The 18,563-nt window shown below is 53.1% G+C and overlaps 1 protein-coding gene across 1 annotated transcript in view; it reads right to left on the bottom strand.

The window, feature by feature from the left end:
- Positions 1 to 18,563, bottom strand: part of PTPRF (protein tyrosine phosphatase receptor type F) — a 253,455-nt gene that overhangs the window by 21,146 nt on the left and 213,746 nt on the right. The window contains exons 17-20 of the mRNA XM_075711100.1: positions 17,033 to 17,245; positions 13,797 to 13,951; positions 10,460 to 10,575; positions 4,650 to 4,747 (exon numbers count right to left, since the gene is read on the bottom strand). Of these exons, the coding sequence (XP_075567215.1) occupies positions 4,650 to 4,747; positions 10,460 to 10,575; positions 13,797 to 13,951; positions 17,033 to 17,245 (582 nt within the window). The remainder of the gene's footprint in view (positions 1 to 4,649; positions 4,748 to 10,459; positions 10,576 to 13,796; positions 13,952 to 17,032; positions 17,246 to 18,563) is intronic.

Below are 18,563 nucleotides of genomic sequence, written 5' to 3' on the forward strand. Positions count from 1 at the left end.
GCTACTGCCATCAACATAAAGACAGAGCCAGACCACTGAAACGGGATTGGAAAAAGGCTCTTTCCTCAACAGACTCGAGAGCCCTTTACAAAGGCCTTGAAAACATCCCTGGGTGCCAGTCTGTCTCTCAGATATAGTCCATCTTGGGCTGGCTGCTCCCCTTCCTCAGTGCAGCTCCAAAATCCCTCTGCATGCAGAGTTCCTGCAGCTGCCTCCGCTGCTGGCAGGCCCGGGCAGGCAGAGCCATGGGGCAGCGCGGTGGCTCGGCTGGCCCTGGCTGTGGCAGCCACGGAGCTGGGTGGCCACGGCCCCGTGCTGCTCAGCAGCCCAGGCGGCTGCACAAAGGCATGGGGAGCGGAAGGTGCTCGGGCTGTGAGTGCTTCCCGGCCTCCTGTGAAATCAAGCACATTAGCACAGGCATTGACCACTGTCAATCTGCGCTACGTCTCAAATGAGGACATAATGTGCTCCTGAATCAATCTCTGGCAGCACTTCAGCCTTATTATTCTTATTACCGGAACGTGAGTGCTGCGTGTCTGCCAGGCAGCTTCCCGATTAGCCCATTAAACCCACAACACACGGCTCCCCGGGTGCTACCTGGACCCTGGGTCCAGCACCTCCTGGGCTCACCCCAGGGACCCAAGCACCCCTCCTGCTGCCTAAGCTGCCTTGCCAGGGCTGCAGGCATGGCAAATGCAATGTCCTCAGTGGCTTTAAGGGAAATGCAAGTGGACATGGGGTTTGGGCAGGCCAGCAGTTTCTCTCCATACAAAACTGTGGGGAAGAGGCTGCAGCCTCCCCACCACGCTGGGAGGCAGGAGCACAGTCAAATCTCACGCACAGCCTAAAGATTACCAGGGACGAATGTGCCAGGCAGCGGCACGCTGCCTGGCTCTCATCACCTCCAGCCTGCTCTGCTCCCAGGGCTGTCAACTGGAGGGACATGCTGAAGGGACTGGGCATGAGGGGCAATGGCCACAAGTTGCAGTTTGGATGCAAGGAAAAAAATTTTCTTCTGGGAAGGTGGTGCAGGACCTAGCCCAGAAATGGCAGCAGCCACAACGGAGCAGGAACCAGCCCTAGTTGGAGCCACTCTGTCCCATGTTTACTAATAGCAACAAAGGGGACAGCAGCGCTCGGCTTGCTGGATCCCGCAGCAAAAGTGCGAGATGCGGGGTGCGTGTGCACACTTGTTTGTACCAGTGTGGGTACTCCCTATCTGAGGGCAGGATCCTGCCCCACGTCCATGGGCTGCAGCATAGGAAGGTGGCCCACAGGAGGAGCTCCAACACAGCTGCAGCACCCGCCACAGCCTGCAGATAAGTAATTAAGGGGCTCAGCCTCCCTTCTACTTATTTAATTCCATTAATCCCACACTGTAAATTCACTGTAGCTCTCACTGTACACTAAAAATGAAATACTCTCCTGGTGCGGCCGGGCCAGGAGCTGCTGCCAGACCCTTGCACTCTGCTCCCCCCAGCTCTGCTGCATGCCTGGGAGAGCGTGGTGGGCCTGTGCTCTGCCCCATGCCAGAGCGGCCGGCAGCAGAGTTAAACGTGCCTGCAGCCGGCTCAGCTCCCAGCACCTGCAGCTCAATCTCTCCTCTCGCACCAGGGGTACCAGCAGATCCAGCTGGGATTGCTCCCTGCCGGCTGGGGGTGAGGGCTAACCTGCAGCTCGGGAGCCTGCTGTCGCTGCAGCCAGTGCACAGCTCTCTCCGTGCTGGCTTTGTTGCACAGGCTACTTGGCCGTGTGGGCTGCCAAACTGGTGTGAGCAATATTATTTGTTCTCTGACCTGCAGGAATGGAGGCCAGACAGCTCTTGAGAAATCTCTGCCACCCTCCCTGCTCCCTTCCCAGGCGTGCGGGGAGGTGCTGACAGGTCTTGTTTTGTGTCACCTGTGTCTAGGTTACCCTGCTATCGCTTGCACAACCAAGGCAAGCGCCAGACTGATGGCTCTGGGCAGCTGGCCTCAGTGGTTAAAAGTGCTGTTAAATATTTGCTCTCCGCCTGGGGTGCCACTGCTCCTGGAATGTGAGCCATCTATAAACAGCCCTGCACCCCACGGAGATGTTAGGCTGCTAGGCTGCTCTGCAAAAACACTTAAAATGCAACAATTCCAAAGCACAATCAAACAGCAAATGGGCCTTGGGGGTTCATCTGTGATGCCTTCGCCCTCGGCTCTCCCTGCTCAGCTGTGCTATGCCCAGCCCAGCAGCACTATCATGCCATAGGGAAACAGGGTCAGGGCCTGCATCCTTTGAAGCGCTGGGTCACCCACCACTCAGCTCTGCGTAGGTCGGATTCACAGAGTCCCAGGGTGAGTGCCGGGACTGTATCATCACTCAATGACTGCAATTGCACAGAATTTGGTGAGCTGTGGCTCCCTGCCTCTCCCCATGCCAGGAAGCACGAGCTCCCTGCAGGGGCTGCACAACCTGCTCCCTTCCCACCTCCACTATTTCCGCATCCACTCTGCAGACTCCCTTACTCAGCAGTGCATGCCGTGCCCATCTTGCCCTCCAGCCCTCCCACCACAGGCCCCCAAAAGAGCTGTTGCTGTGCCAGACCTGAGCACACAGGGACCAGGACGAGAGCAGACCCATCGCTGCAGCAACCCTGCACAGGCAGCTGGCGTTCTCTGCAAACTCAGTCCAGGATTTTTCTCACTGGCATCTCAAATGGGAAATGACTGTACTGATCCCCACATGCCAACAAGGGGCAACCACTTCTGCTTTGGGGTGTATCCTAGCATCAAACACCGTATGAGCCTGTCATGTTCAGTAATTTCTAGCTGATGAGGAGTCAAATGCAGCAGAATCCAGGGGAAAAAAATTACATGCAACAATCACCTACTTAATAGCTGCTTCAACATGAAAAGTACAACTGATTAGTGCTCTCAACCAGCCATGATATTCTAAAGAAAGAGAAATGAGAAGAGAGAGGCTCATGAAAACAGCTAAGAGAATTTACTTAATGCTCGTTTTTTCCGAAACAGTTCCCACAGCTCAGCATTACGCTGCAGGCTCCAACCGGCACAGGCCTAGTGCGGGGATGGGAGCGCAGCCTGCCTGTAGCGCAATGGACAGCCCCGCTTAACGCTTCAGCTGGACTTGTAACAAAAAGCCCAAGGCAGACAGATATGACTGCATACCTTGGCACTACTGGCAGGACATACATGAACACACAGGTAACCGCAAGGGAAGCATATTATTTCTCTAAACATCTCCCAAGTTGCGACGTAATGCTGCAGCTGGTGAAAGCTCAGCTTCTCTCTGGTCTAGACAGCAGTATGGAGAAGGATGGCAAAGCCCTCCACTTGGCATCCTGAAACAAACAGGAGCTCTGCGCCTTCCTCAGATATATGCAGCACACCCTTTGAACTAGCTGGAATCCATCCCTTACCTTCTCAGCACAGAGATCTGCTTTCCCTTTCCTGGCATATATAATGCTACCTCATGGGCAAATGTTCTGATCTCATCTCATAAATCAGTGTAGGTATGCTGCAGGAAGGGGAGGCCACAGGCACAGGCAGATAACAATTCAAACAGAAGTGATAACACATGCAAAGGACACTTCCCAAATTTATTATTCCCTCTTTAATACTAGCGGGGGGTTTATTTACAAGTCCCCTGCAGCTCAAGAGGGTCCTGCACGTAAGCACAGAAAAGCACATATCCTGCCATCGCTGCTCTCACAGCTGCAGAGGAACTTTCCCTGACTTTACAAGTTTTCAACCTAATCATCCAGCCTGGAGAGTGGCGAGAAAGGCAAGGCAGCCCTCGTGCAGGTCAGCCCCTTCCCTTCCACATGTGCACCCCCTCGGCCAGTTGTCCTCAGGGGAGGATGGGAATGGAGGGGTGAGGCTGGGAGAGGTGCAGTGCAGGATGGGGGGCTTCACCAAACACCCAGCGCCTGCCTGCGTGTGTGAGCAAAGGCAGCATCGGTGGCGGGTGCGGACAGTGCCTATCTGGGGGCTCCACCGGAGACACGGAGGAGGGCAGGAGTGTGATTCAGCAGTGCTGAGTTTGTAGCTCAGGATTGCAGGGCACAGGCAGACACCTCCATGCATGGAGGGGAGCTGGGACCGCTCCAGGGCAGCGGGACATTAGCAGAGTTTCCAGTGGCAGAGAACAGTACAGGCTAATGCCACCAGCAGCGTGCAGGGGGAGAGTAGGTCGGGAGAAGGAATGAAAACCCGATTGCATGTTTGTCAGCAGCAGAGGATGGTGCAGAATGCAGATGGAAGTGAAGGGGCACGGGATGCTGTGGACTGAAATAGCTCAGCCAACCTGCACAGAGGGCAGCCCTCGCGGAGCAAAACAACAAAGTAAACAGCGACAGCCCAGGTGGGTCGACACGAGCTCCCATTCACTCCTAAGACCGTAACCATGGTGGGAGCACGGCAGGCTGCTGCGCATTCAGCTGCAAGGTCTCTTCCCTGTACAAGCCATGCTTCCACTGCTCAAGGCGAGTTCCCACCGCTCTGGGGCTGGCGGGGAGAGCTGGCAGGCTCCCAGGCCTGGCTCAGGGCCCGCGCAGGCGATGCTGGTGCGGGGGAGGCACGGCTCAGCTTTCAAACCCTCTCTGCTGGGGGTCCTGGCCAGCACCGCTGTGCCCCCACCGCCCGGCAGGCTCTCACGCTCACCTCGTACTCCTGGGAAAACTTCAGCCCGTCGTTGGCTTTCAGCCTGTCGATGTTGTCGGCGAGGTCCGTCACGGGGATGGGGGGGTGGTCGCGCATGCCTGCGAGTGAGACAAGGAGGGAGGAGGGAGAGGAAAACGGTTACGGCTCTGCACGGCCGAGGAAGGCTCAACAACAGCATGTGCACAGCAAACCCGAAAGGTGGGTGCAAGGCGGACATGTGTGACTATGTGAAGCGCTGGGCGGGATGGATGGGAAGTCGGCGAAATCACACGGCATGCTGCACGCACTCTCAGAGCACACGGTTCGGCGAAACAAAAAAGAAAGGTGATGTGCAGAATGTGCATGACCAGGTGAGCATGCTCGGACAGTACAGCCACCGGGCACACAGAGCAGGCCACGCAGCGGGCAGGGGCTCGGGCAAGCCCCCGGCAGGAACGGGCCGAGGAGACACTGTCAGTGGGCTTCCCGGGCTCCCGCACGGGCTGAAGTTGAACACACATTCTCTGGCACTCTCACCACCAAGGGCTGAGGCTGATCCTCTTGCTTACCCCTAACAATGGCATTAGCCAAAAAGGAACTCGCTCAGACCTGCACCAGGGGGAACCTCTGCGGTGTACGTACACAGCTTTTTGGGTAGGCAGACGCTGCCCCAGCCCTGGGGAGCTAGAGAAAGATGGGAAGGGCCCACAGAGGAACGGCTGCTCCCCTGGTTGGCGATTGCACAACTTTCCAAGAGCTGAGGAGAAGCTCTGCCCGCAGCTGTGTAACTCAGTGCTTTTCAGTGGTGCTCCGGAGGCAGAGCCAGCTCCAGGGCCCAAAATCCAGCTCCACTGGGCTGGCTCGTGCAAGGCACCATGTGCAGTGACGTGCCCTACAGCAGCTTCTGCGAGGCTGCTGCAAGCTGGGATGCAGCTCAAGCCATGGCAGAAGTCTTGCCCTGTCTAAAGCAGGGATGCGCAGTATGGCTCATCCCGGGCACAGCCCAAGTCCTGCTCAGGGGAGAGGCCCAGAGGAGGGGATCCCACAGGTCCTGCACAGGGGATGGGTACTGTGGGGGTGCACATGTGGGATTGGGAGACGCCCTACTGGGGCCCTGGGATTCAGGGCTCAACCATCACAACCTCTTTTTCTGAAGCTGAGACGGTGAATTGGCAGGAACGTGGCTGTGAAACTTCTCATCCAAAGGCTGGCTCATCCAAATCCCAAGGCTTGTGACTCCATCGGCAGCTCTGTGGGTTTCCCAGAAAACCCACGTGGGTAATAATGATTATTAATAGGCTGAAGCTGTTGATTCATACCCAGGGAGACAAGCTGGAGCATGGCCAGGAGCTTCTCAATCACTCAGGAGCCTGAACGCTGCCACAGATGGCAGTGATGGGCCACTGAGGTGATGGAGCAGTCCCCAGACTGGGTACGTGCATTTTACACAGCGGTGACAAGTCACTAGGTGGTAACATGGAAGTGTTACACCGCAGCCACTGCATAGCAGGGCTCCTCACACCTCTGCCAAAAACATCTGACGTCGCTGCATATAGGCAAGACCCAATCCAACACACACTCATCCTTCTATCACTTGACAGCACAGACCTATCCACGGATGGCCTGAGAGCACACGGACAGATGGAGAAGGAAAGATCCCTCTTCTGCCTTGTGCTGAGGTCCTCCTGCAAATGGTCCTCTGTTTGCCACTTCACCCATCAGGATCCCGAAGGTGGTTGAGCAGGCCCACAAAGATGATGCTCTGATTTGTGCACAATTTGCTCATTGGTGCCAGAGCTCCAGAGGCTGTAGCTCAGGAGCAGCCTTTGCAGTGCAGAGCTGTTACTGATGAGCAACTGAATGAGGAAAACAGTGTGGGACCAAGGCAGAAGTGTGGGGCTGGAAGAAGAAAGAGGCTGGAACATAGCCACAGTATGTGCTTATCCTAACATGGTTATGTATGAAGCACGGCATAGCCATGGACCACAGCGGAGCTGCAGACACTCATCTCTGCTGAGAAATACAAGCGGGTGTCTCCAAAGTTTTGCTGGCCAAAGGAGTGTTGCAGCAAAAAAGGTCGCTGCAGGAGCAGATGGGGAGAAACGGGTGTTTGGGATCCCATTATGGTGGACCTAGAACAACTGCCATGGACAGAACAGGGCAAGACAGAGGAGATTTGTACACACTACCAGGACTTCTACATGTTCTTCCAATGACTCTGGCAAGAGGACAGTGAACTCTCCGCCAGGCTAGAAGAGCTCAGAGGTCTCACAATGCCTGCAGGGCTGCAGAGTGCAAAGCTCTTGGCTCTGCACCTGGGGGAAGCATCTATCCTACGTACTTCTCCCATTCCTTCGTGCACACGCAGATGCCTTGTACATCAAGCAGCAGGGAGGACACACTTTTATGGTTGTTTGAGAGTGAACTTGAAGCTCACAAGACAAGAGATAAAGGGGCAGTTACACCCATAGTCCTGGTACTACTCCACCCAACCTGCTAGAGCAGTTAAGTCCCTCTGCTCTGTGCCTGGGACTCCGGTGCCAACACTGCCAAGCAGACCAACTGCACGGCAGTTCAGAGATCAGCATCCCTTGGCATCCGTTCTGCCTAACTCTACGGCACAGGTGACCCAGCCTAGGGAAGCCAGTTTGCCCAAGGTAAGGAGGAGAGTGTGTTCAACCACTGGGCTGCAGAGCACCCTTCAATTTGTCCATTAGGGGTTTTTTAGCTGGCCACCCCCTCCAGAATAGCCAAGGTTATCTGTCCCCACGCAGGGCCAGCTGCAGGCCTGCTGCCACGGCAGAGCCTGGTATGCCACTGCAAGGGGGCAGGAGGCCTAGGAGCAGGCGAAGGGCTGCTGCAGGAGCCTCCTGGCAGCCCAGCACCCGGGCCTTCCCTTCTGCACTGCGCTGCGGTGAGCTGCTGTAGTGCCGTGCAAACAGTACCCGAGCTTGGCCCCACATGTCATGTCAGAAAGTGAAATCACTGCTGTTCTACAGTCTGCTGTGAGTGAGGGTGACCTTCATGACATTGAAACAAAAATTACAGAGACGAGAGAGAAAGGGAAAGAAAAAGCAAAAGGTGTCAAAAGATAAATAGAGGAGTTAAAACTAACTTGAGATATTCGGGCAACTGGGGACACTGGCACCTGCAAAGAAAAGAAACGGGGCAAGAACAGAAATCCCATTAGCCTTCAGTCATCATTGCAGAGGTTCAGAAATGGAAAGACAAAGAGATGAAGATGCAAAGGAAAGCACCATCTGCCACAGCACCCGGAGCCTCCCTCCTGCACAGGACCAGCTGCCTGGCCCTGGGGGCTGCTCTGCAGCTGGCCATTACGCACCAGGCTTTTGGCTCTGGCCAGCACCATCCCCTGACGCTGACAAACATGTGGAGCTGGAGGTACTCACAGGGGAGCGAGCGCACAGATATTCATCTGACACCAAGAGCTACACTTCTCACTGCACACCACTGTCCATGGCCCCGTGCCCAAGGGGAGCCAGCAAGGGCAGGCGGATGGCAGGTAGAGGGGACATCTGTGCTGCTTGGTGGCCAGGAGGACTGCGCTCAGCCCCAGCAATCTCTGCTCAGTGCCCCTGAGCCTCCGGCTTGCTCACAGCTCATCAGCAGCACAACTCAGCCTCATTCCGTGGTGTATTGGGACACTGCCCGGTCCCTTATCCTCTCAGCGACTTGGCACAGCGGTACGCTAGTACAGGGAGGCTGACAGTGGGGGAAATAACCCTTGTCTGAAGTAAAAACCACAAAAATGAGAAAGTTTAATATTTAATAACAGTAGCCCAATTAATTATGCATTAAACAAGTTTTCCCTGCTCAGCACATGCCAGCAGGGAGACCAGCTACTGAAGCGTGCAGGGCCAGTGGCCAGCACCTCTTGTCAATGCATCCACACAGCACCGCCTCGACCTCGGGTGGGTGACAGGGGCAACAGCATGGGCCCACTGGGCTTGGTGGTTTTCATGCCTCCTCATTAATGAGGACAAGCTCATGAGGAGCTGGAAAGTCACTTTCAGCTGCACAACACCCGCTTCCACCCTGCAGAGCCTCACAAGTGATGCCAGGGGGAGGAGAGGAGGAGGACACAGTGCTGACACTTGGTGGGGGAGCGTTGGCTAGCAGTGTCCCAGGGCACCGCTGCTGTCTCTAGTGAACCCAGTGCCCACACTTTGGGTTGTTTTTATCTATCCAGAGAGCTCTGCAAAGTTTCTGAATGAGCCAGCCTCTTTGGCTCATCCTCAGGCACAGGCAGGAAAAGAAAATTTCCCAGATCCCTCTTCTCTCTGATGGCAGCTCTTGACCTATTCTACAGCTCTAGCAAGGGATGCCCTTGTTGCAAACACCCCAATTTCACTGGAGATGGGAGTAGGCGCAAGCCTGACCTGTCACACTCCTCCATCCAATGTAAACCACAAGCATACAGCAAAGATGGCTCTTGAGTCCCTGGGCAGTGGAGACATGTCACAGAGGCCTGTCCTGGAGCAGCCTGTTCAACACCTTGCTCCTCCTCAAGCAGCTGCATGCTGTTGCTGACTGTGCGTGACCTCCTCACCTACTGCTGCTCTCAGTGATCTGCCTGTTGAGATTTTCTTCCTCCAGCACAGGTGCCTCCCTTGCTCCCCACAGCATTTTCCTCCCATGCTGCAATACCACGCTGGTCTGTGTTGTGGCCAATTAACGGGCCAGGTCTGCTGGCAACTGCCAGGCTGTCGCTGCGTCCTGCCTGTGAGATCTGCCATCGGTCCTGCCTGGGAGATGCACTAACTACGGATCTCTGACAGCTGCTCTGGCACAGAGGAAGATGTGCTGGTGAAGCCCACCCCAGGTCTGAGCCAGACTGCTGTGAGCGGCAACAGAAAAGGCTCCTCTTACCCTCCCTCCCAGACACAGCAGGTTTACATCAGGAAATGGTCCCTTCAAAACTCTCCTGTTAGATGAAAGCTCTTAGATGAATGAGCAGCAGGAGGAAAAGGAAAGTAGGTTACAGACCAGGAGGAGCTGCAAGTTAGGAGAGAGCTGTGTGTGCCTCATTTATTGCTGAACTGTTCCCTCCATCACAAAAGCCCAAGCGCTCCCCTGCTTCATCTAGGACTTGGACTCTCTGAAAGGCTCTGAACGAGTCAGGGCGAGCCTGTCTCTGATCATTACAATGACAGGTACTGTGCTTTCAGTGCCATCAGAGATGTACAGACAAAAAGCAGCAGCACGAGACCTTTCTGCAGCGCGAAGAACAGTTGCCTCCGTAGGCTGGCAAACTAGCTACATCCTGAGGGACCACAGCCCAGTGCAGGCATGACGAGATGCTCTGCAGTGAACAGTTGCATGCAGAGAGCAACAGCTTTTACTGAACTATCATCCTCTGTGCTGAGACCACCGTGACCAGCAGCACCCTTCACTGGGCCACAGCACTGGCTGGGGAGCGATGTAGGCTGCAGGTAGCTCTTCTCTTCACCCTTAGCTGAGCAGAGCAGGAGAGTCAGCACTGATGAGCTCTCTCAACTCTGCATGGAGGCTCCTCCTGGCTCAGGACAACTGCAGTGAGCTTCATGTAAGGTCCGACACACATCACATGCTAGGCGGTCCCTGTCCAGGTTCCCCAGGCTTGTGTGCCTGCAGTGACAGGGCCAGGGAGAAGGATTTGCAGACCAGAGAACAGACACCTGGATATCCTCGGTCTAAGCCCCCTCTGTGCCACTGTGACTGAGAAGGTGCAGAGCTGCTGGGGGGGAGGACTGCAACTCCTCCTCTGGCATGGGGACCTGGCGAAGGGGAACCGGAGGAGGTAGGGTGCAAGGGGGTTAGCTGCTCCCTACCTGGAGTCTGGTAGTTGAGCCGCCTCATCTCGACCGGATCAGAGGAGTGGGCCAAGAGTGAGTCCTTCAGGCCGATGGAGTGCTCATCCTTGGAAGATGGGGAGTGTGCCCTTTTCCTATGGACAGAGAGGACAGAGACAAGCAGGTGAGCTCTGGCACAGACCGGCATGTACCACCCTTGGAAGGAGTCTGGGTCCCCGCATCCCAGATACCCAGCTCCATCCCAGGCTCCCTGGAGCTCTGGGCAAGTCACATCCTCTTCCATGCCTCCAATTTCCCATCTATGAAACAGGAAGGATGGCAGAGGTTTGATTAGTGAGGCACTTTGAAATGTGGTATTCTGTGTAATATTTGTTAGAGAAAAAGCAGATAGATGCAAGGTGTTGTTTCCTCTTACTCTCTCTAGGAACTATTTCCTGTAGTGGAAGGATATAATAGAATTTTTTTTTTCAAGTATTAGAAATATTTAAATATAGAATGCTGTAATATAATAGTGTAAAGGCTCTTTGGGGTGTGTTTTATTGGGCCATTAATACATGTCTTGAATGGTTGAAGGCACCCAAGGCGTGTATTAATGGAACAATAAAACACACTGTTGTCTCTTCATGCTATATTTATGCCTAGAGCAATGCCACCACCTCAGGCTCTTGCTAGAATTCACAGGCAAAGCAGGGACAGATCCAATCAAAAAGTGGACAAGTGAATATTAAGGAAAATCTAATACTGCAAGAAGGGTTTCTAGCAATTCTTTAAGTCCCACTTCTTGCTCTGTATTACACATATAGTGGATATACCCATGCACTAGAGGGGTGTTGGGCAGGAGCCGGACAGCAGTACTCTCTTCTGAGTCTGTGCCGACCCTGATGCTTTGCCAACGTGCTGAGCATGCAGCAATACACAGAGACTTTGTCTTTTGGCTACAGCCCCAAAATGGATTTTGCCTGATGGTGAACCTCTCCGCTGACCTGATGTTTTCTGGAAGAGAGGGAGCTGCATCAATGCTACTCTGCACGAATGCTAGCACATTTACCATCCTGCAAATTGCAAGAGTCAGTCTCTGTTTTCTACACCCTTGTGAGGCATTTCGAAGCACCCTGAAGGACTGCCAGGTTCTGCATAGAGGCAGCTGCATCTCTGGATGGTGGTGACCCTGAGACCCGCGTGACCAGAAACGCTCCGCACAGGCACAGGGTACTATCACTTCCACAGGGAGCTGTGCATGCTGGACTGGCACTAGTGAGAAGCAATTAGGGAAAATTTAGTGCATAAATCACGAGTGAAACCTGTGTTCCCGCTGTGGCCCCGACTGTGAGCAAGCTCCATCTGCAGCCCATGGCTGCATCAGACACTGGAGTTGTTCAATGGGGAGGACCAGCTTTTGAGTCTTACGCTGCTCTGAGTCATCTCAACATCTCAGAAGCCTTCTAGCTGCCTGGACCGAGACAAAAGAGCTGAAGGAGTGAGAGCATTGATAGAAAGAAAGGAAAATACATGGCAAACAAATAAAGCAGTGTTTCTCCTATCAGGAGCACAGCAGGATGTGCCATGTGCTACTGTGTGCCAGACCCTGAGCCCTTGAGCCAAGTGGCCCAGCTTTTCTGGGGAATGGGCACAGCACATAATTAACGTTTGTCTCTCTCATTAGTCTAGTCAGGGCAACTGCTAAACAAATCCCAAGCTATCCAGTGCTACTCAGGTTCAATTCATTCCCACTGTAGATTTGACACTGTGAATATGCTGCACAGATACCTTTGGGAGAAAATGCCTCCAAAGAGAAGCTGGACACCAAAAAACTGTAGGATAACACAGCATCCCTCTGAGCACATGGGTAGCACTGGAAGGGGATATGCTGCTGCTGCATGGGCTAGGACGCGGCAGGGACGTGAATGTCAGGTCTGAGCACAGCGGGCTGGTGCTGCTTCCTGGAGCTCCACCCACACCAGACTCTGGGACAAAGCAAAGCTGAGCCAAGCTGAGCTCGGCGTCTATGGGGCCCAAGTACAGAATCCCGGCTGGGGCCATTTTCTCTCCTTAAAGACCAGCAAACGCTTTGTTTCTTACAATTGCCTGGTATTCCCTCAAAGCTTCATCATTACAGACGGCAAGAATGCACCTGCATTCTTGACAGAACAGCTCGTAGTCTGAAGTGACTGAGAAAACAAAGAAACCCCTATAACTGCTGGTGTTGTCATTTTTTTGATTTTTAATTTAATTGCAGAAACAATCTGGGAAGTCGTTATGTTGGAACTGTCTCCCTAAGAGATACGAGAGGCTGACAATTGCTGGGAGGCTGATACCTTTGAGGAAACAAAGTCTTTGTAAACCCCCAGGGCTGGCATGCCCCACACTCCCAAAAACAAAGATGCCCCTTAGTAGCTTCCGGCTTGATTTTTACAAAAGGAAATAGACTGGAAATTTTAGCAAAACAAGAAGATAAAATGGATTCATACCTTTCTTGCTTACTAGATCCGGGGAAAAGCAGAAACAGAAGAAAGGAGATGATCACTGACACAGAAAGGCACTGACTGCACATGCACAGCAGAGCTCCATTTAATCAGACAACAAAGCCAGCTCCCTTCCCAGAGCTACAGATACATGTGTAAATAGGGGGTCCAGGAGGAGCAGAACCTTGAAGCTGAGCTGATAGAGAATGACCTACTGTAATTGAACAGGCTACTCGAACACATGCAAATGCAACCTGTGGCTCCTCGGGAGGACTAACAATCATCTCACACTACAGTTACAGCTCTAGCAGGACTGCTCTGCTACGCAAAAGCAGGTGGTTACTTCAGCAGGGAGCACAGAGCATGGATGATCCGGACCCAGTAGCCAGGACTGAGAGGCGGCAAGAAGAGAGCTCCTACTCTGATTTCAGCCTGTCACATCCATGCCCTGTTCTCACCACGAAGACCACGTTCCTCAGTCAAAATTCACAGTAGTGGGGGCACCTGCCAGACATCAAACAGGCAATTTCCACAGAAAACCGGTACTAGAGAAGCCCCCAAGGCTGCAAATCCAAGCTGTGAGACCAGAGAGCAGTCAGACTGGCTTTAGGGACAAAGCAGCTCTCCTCTGTCCCACTGCTCACACGTTTCCAGAATCCACAGCAGCTCTGTGTCCTGGGGCTGATATGAATTACCTTCTGCATACCCAGCCCTTCTGCTCTCTTTATAAAGCAGCCTTCTGCTCCACCAGGTAGAGACCCTTCCTCCTCCCCATGACCACCAAGGACTGTCTATCAGAGCACCCCATATCTGAAGGCTACAAGGAGGGTCTTGAAGGTGCTACCACCTGTAGTGCTCGTGCCATAACTGCTATGTCCTGGACTGGATCTCACCTTTTGAAGAGGAGTATAGCAATGACAATGATGATGATTAATATCACGGCCAGGACGGGTCCCATCACCCACAGCATCTCCGGTTCATCCTGCTGCTTTGCTGAAGCCACTTCCATCACGATCTCATCTGAGTAGGGGCTCGCTGCATATCTCTTCTGAACAGCACCGGCAGGAGACGGAGAGAAAAGCAAGCATCCATTATGCTAAAGCAACAGCTACATCCCTGAAATGCAGAGGTTTCCCCTTGCCTCTCAAGCCCCAGCAGCACACCACGGGATCCTCCCTCCCTCGGCATCAGTGGAGGTCACGCTGTGGAAACAGTCTTCCTGGTGTGAAACATTCCCAGTGCCAGCAACTTCCTGGCTAGCAGACCTGGCCTCGAGGTGCCAAACTGGAGCAGCCCAGCTAAGAGCCACTTGCCAGCCCTGGATTCTCTCGGAGCCAAATCACAAGCTTTTGAATCCCAACCAATTGCACAGTGGGGCTGGCTGATGATTCCTAAGTGGTTTATAATACCTGCTGTGCTGATATCAACACATCTCTCCAGGACAGGGCTATATTAGGAAAACCCCTGCTGGGCTAGGCGGTTTTCTTAAAGGAACAAAATGACAGGAACATTTTCTACCTGATGTCTCAGCCCTGATAAACAGACCTTGGAAAGGGGCTCATGCTCACAGGTTGTTTTCCAGAGACTTCTGCAATCTGGCAGCCCAGTGATTTATAACCTGAAGGGACAGCCTTCTAGCCCCACCAGCAAGACAGGATTAGCAGAGATCCAAACCCTCCCTGCCGAAAAATGACACTACACCTGGCTTTTTCTGCTGCTGTTGCTAAGGCTTATGGAGCTGTGTTGTCCCTTCGCAGCTCAGCCTCGCTGGGTCAGAATGGTTAAATGCTGCGAAAAAGAAATCCTTTCCCCCTATTAGAGAGGGCCAGAGCTGCATCAGTTCAGTGCCTGTGGCTTTTGAGCAGCACCTGCTGCCCTGCATTAGGGAGCCAGAAACACTCTGCTGCTGCCATAGAAAGTTTCGGTCGCTGAGGAGGTGCCTGCGGATCTATAAATCGCCTGCTTTAAGGTCGAAGTTTAAACATGCACTCCATGTCTGTGTGCGTGTGAGGGGAAGAAAAGGAAAAATCAAGCGTGCTGGTGTCACACAAATGCACATCTTGATCTCCTCTCACAGGTGCCCTTGATCCCATCCAACCTGGTTTCAGACATGCGTGGAGTACCGAAAATGCTCTTATCTGTGACATCCTTCTGGTAGCGTGCGCAGGTGCAGCGTCCTAGTTGCTCTCCTCAGATTTATCAGTGGTCAGAGATAGCACTGGCTGGAGGGGGAGGGTGGGGAGTGGTTGCTGCTTTGTCCGTGAAAGCTTTCAGCCCTGTGAGACCCTGTTTCAATGACCCTCAAATAGCTGCTGGCTCCTGATTCAGCTCTGTTCCTAGAGAAGGTCTGCATGGGATCACTGCAACCATCGGCCTCTTCCTATGCCCCCTTGTCCAGTTCAAACAACAGGGCAGGGAGTCAGTGACAGGTCGCTCTGAGCATGGCAGAGCCAAGAAGATGCTACATCGATAGTGAGACGATGGGGCAGAAGGCCTGGGCTCCCCTTTGGATGAGCAAGTGGCTACTCTGCGAGGAAGGCACAAAGGCTTTGCCCGTGACTACCCAGAAAGGTCCAGCTGTATTAGGCAGGGGGGAAGGAACACGCTGATCTGTGCAGCAAGGTAACATGTATGTCCATCTCCAAAGCTTTGTTTAAGGGGCAAAGATTCATATTTTTGCGGACACACTTTGGAAATGTCTCCCTCCAAGAGAAGACAGAAGCAGAAGAGATCAGAAGGACTGTTATCTCAGTGGCATTTCCAAAGGCAGACTGCGAGGTGCAGGTGCCCTGCTCTCAGAGATGGTGTTTCGACCACACACAGTCCCCTTTGCCGTTGAAAAATGGCGATGTTATGCTCACTTGCTGACACTAGAGACACAGCAAGCAATTTAAGAGGAGCTGAGTGGGGGAGATAGTGCACAGCCCTGGACAGCGTGCCTCATGCTTCAAATGAAAATGGGGGTGATACAGCGGGGGATGCAGAAAGGTGGTCTCTAGGGTCGGGGTGTAATAACTCTGCTGGCTGGTGGCTCACTGGAGGGCTGTGGCTGATCTATGCTAGGGAGGATGATGATAGTCTGGGATCACCTACTTAAGGTCGTTTCTTCTTGACAGGGATTGCCAGGGTAGCACATCCTGAGGCCCCTGCCTTACCTTGCTGTTAATGTGTGACTCTCCTTCCCTCACCAGCACATCTTGCCACAAAAACACGTGAGCTGGATGAGTAATGAAGAACTTGACGAGCCCTAATGAGCCATTACATGCAAACGAGGCTGAGGAAGGAAGTCGCACCTTGGAAGCCGACCAAAGGATTCTGCGCATCTCTATTATTTCCATTATTTACACACTGGCCGCTGCTACTGCCGCCACCACCACTCCTGCCCTCTGTGTTTACAGCTGGACACTGATGCACAGGTCTCGCTGTGCTGCTCCCTGCTTATTGCATCAGCTATTCCCTTCCCCTTCACGTGCCCAGGCCCCGTGCGCTTGGCGGCACGCTGCCGACAAAGGCATGGACCATTTGCCTCTAGCAAGGAGAGGCACAGGAGCAAGAATCCCTACACAGCATGCACATGCGCAGCTTTGCCCTGCTGACAACTCACTGCAATGGGAGGCAGGTTGGTTTGCTTCTCCAGACATCATCTGGAAGTGAGACTCTGGCCAGAGACGGGCCTGTGAAGGCAGGTTTGCAGGGGGAGCATCCTCTTCACTGCAGAGCCTCAGCAGCCACTGTGCAGGGTAGGATTTCAAGGGGCTGTTTTCCACAGTCACTTACTTGAACCAAAGCAGAATGAGAACCTATCCCATTCCAACCATGTGTCAAGCTCTGCTCTGGGCACAGCCCAGCAAGCCAGAACCGAGCTTGTGTAGAACGCGTGTGTTGACACTGCCCTCCACTCTCATCTGTTATGTCAAACATACGTGCCATTTCCCTCCAAAAACACCATCTATCAAGTCAACTCCCACGGCTGCCTCGGCTTGCTGACAACGTCTACACAGCCTCACTCTCTTCTCTTCAGAGAAAACTCCATCATCCCTGCTTGCAGTAATTGTTCACCCTGCCTGCACTGAGCCCACCTCAGCTCTGCGAGGAAAGGCTGTGTGCCCCCCCAGCAGAAAGTCCTTACCGTGTCTCCATCTTCCAGTGAGGCCAGCACAAAGCAGCGGTAGCTCAGGTCTTGAGACAGGGGCTTGTTGTAGAAACCTTTGTAGTTCTTCTCGTCCCCCAGAGTGAAGGTCTCGGGCAGCACATCCACTTGAGCAGCAATGTAGGGCTTGAGTCTGTCTGCTTGGCGTCGCTGGCGCCTGCTCTGACTCCCTTGGCTTATGGCCTCCAGCAGCTGGGGACAAACAAGGCGCATCACTATTGCTTTGCCCAGCGTGACACCGCCTTACATTGTTACCTTACCGGTTGTGGGACTCAGCAGGGTAGAAGGGAAGGGAGGAGAAGATACCGGGTTTGATTTGGATGTGGTGGTACAAAGAAACCAGAGGGATGCATTATCTGTTTAGGCATCGCTGGGACCCTCGATCTGCAGACCCTCACTACAAGCACCTCTGCCAGGAGCTCAGCTTCGGGGAGTCCTGAGCCCTGGGATGCTGACACAGTGAATGTTAGGGCTGAAACAGCCTGCCTGTGCCCGTCACCCCGAGCTAATGCATCCCAACACGCTGCGAGGGAGCTGGGCCACATCGGTCTGGACAGCAACTCATGCTCTCCACGGACACCGGACGTGAATTACAGCTGACGCTGATGTATAGGGAAAAAGTGACATTTGCTGTGTCTTTCCCTTCTGTCAGTGCCTCGATATTTCACCTGCTGCTGGGCTGCAGGCAGAGCTTTGTGTAAATCACACAGAATGATAACAGATTTCATGGGATGTTCAGAGTAAAAATGGCAAATTTCATAGTCAGCCACAAATTCATGAAAAAGGATATAAACACACAAAAATTCAATTACACTGCTAAGAAAGACTCTCAGATGTTTAAAGATGTTTTTCTAATGAATAAAAATGAATATCAGGCTTGGAACAGAAATTCTAATTTAAAATGAAGGAGGAGGCATGAAATACATTTCACACACGAATGTGCCAGTGCAGCGTTGTCAGGACAGACAGGGGAACGTCAGTGGGGCTGGGGACAGTGGTGTGCACACAGAGCCACGCTGCCGAGCTCAGCTCGCTCCCTCTGAGGAGGAAAAGCTGGGTAAGGCACCCCCCACTCTTTCCCCTCAACAGCCCATCGTTGCCCTCTTATGAATATGCACATTGGAACAATTTAGGAAAGCTACAGCTTGTCATTGCAATATAAGCAAAAAAAGAAAAAAAAAAAAAAAAAAAGGCATGCAGAAATCTCCGTTTCACAAATACCCTTTTACCCGCAGGGGGAAAATGCAGAAAGATAGTCTTTGGACTGTAGAGTTTGCTCCCTACACACATCTCTCGTATCTTGGCTGAAATTACAGCTGAGCTCTTTGGGGCAGAAACCACAGCTGTTATGTGCATGGGCATGAAACCACAGGGCTCCAGTTGTGATTGAGGTTGCTGGACGCTACTGTCACTTATATATGTAACACACACCAGAAGACTGCATCAAAAGAATGCTAGGCTTGCAAAGTTCAGATCCTGAAAAATCAGAAAATTAATATTGCGTGTGCAA

This window comes from Pelecanus crispus, chromosome 5, assembly GCF_030463565.1.
Source record: "Pelecanus crispus isolate bPelCri1 chromosome 5, bPelCri1.pri, whole genome shotgun sequence".
Classification (NCBI taxonomy): domain Eukaryota; kingdom Metazoa; phylum Chordata; class Aves; order Pelecaniformes; family Pelecanidae; genus Pelecanus; species Pelecanus crispus.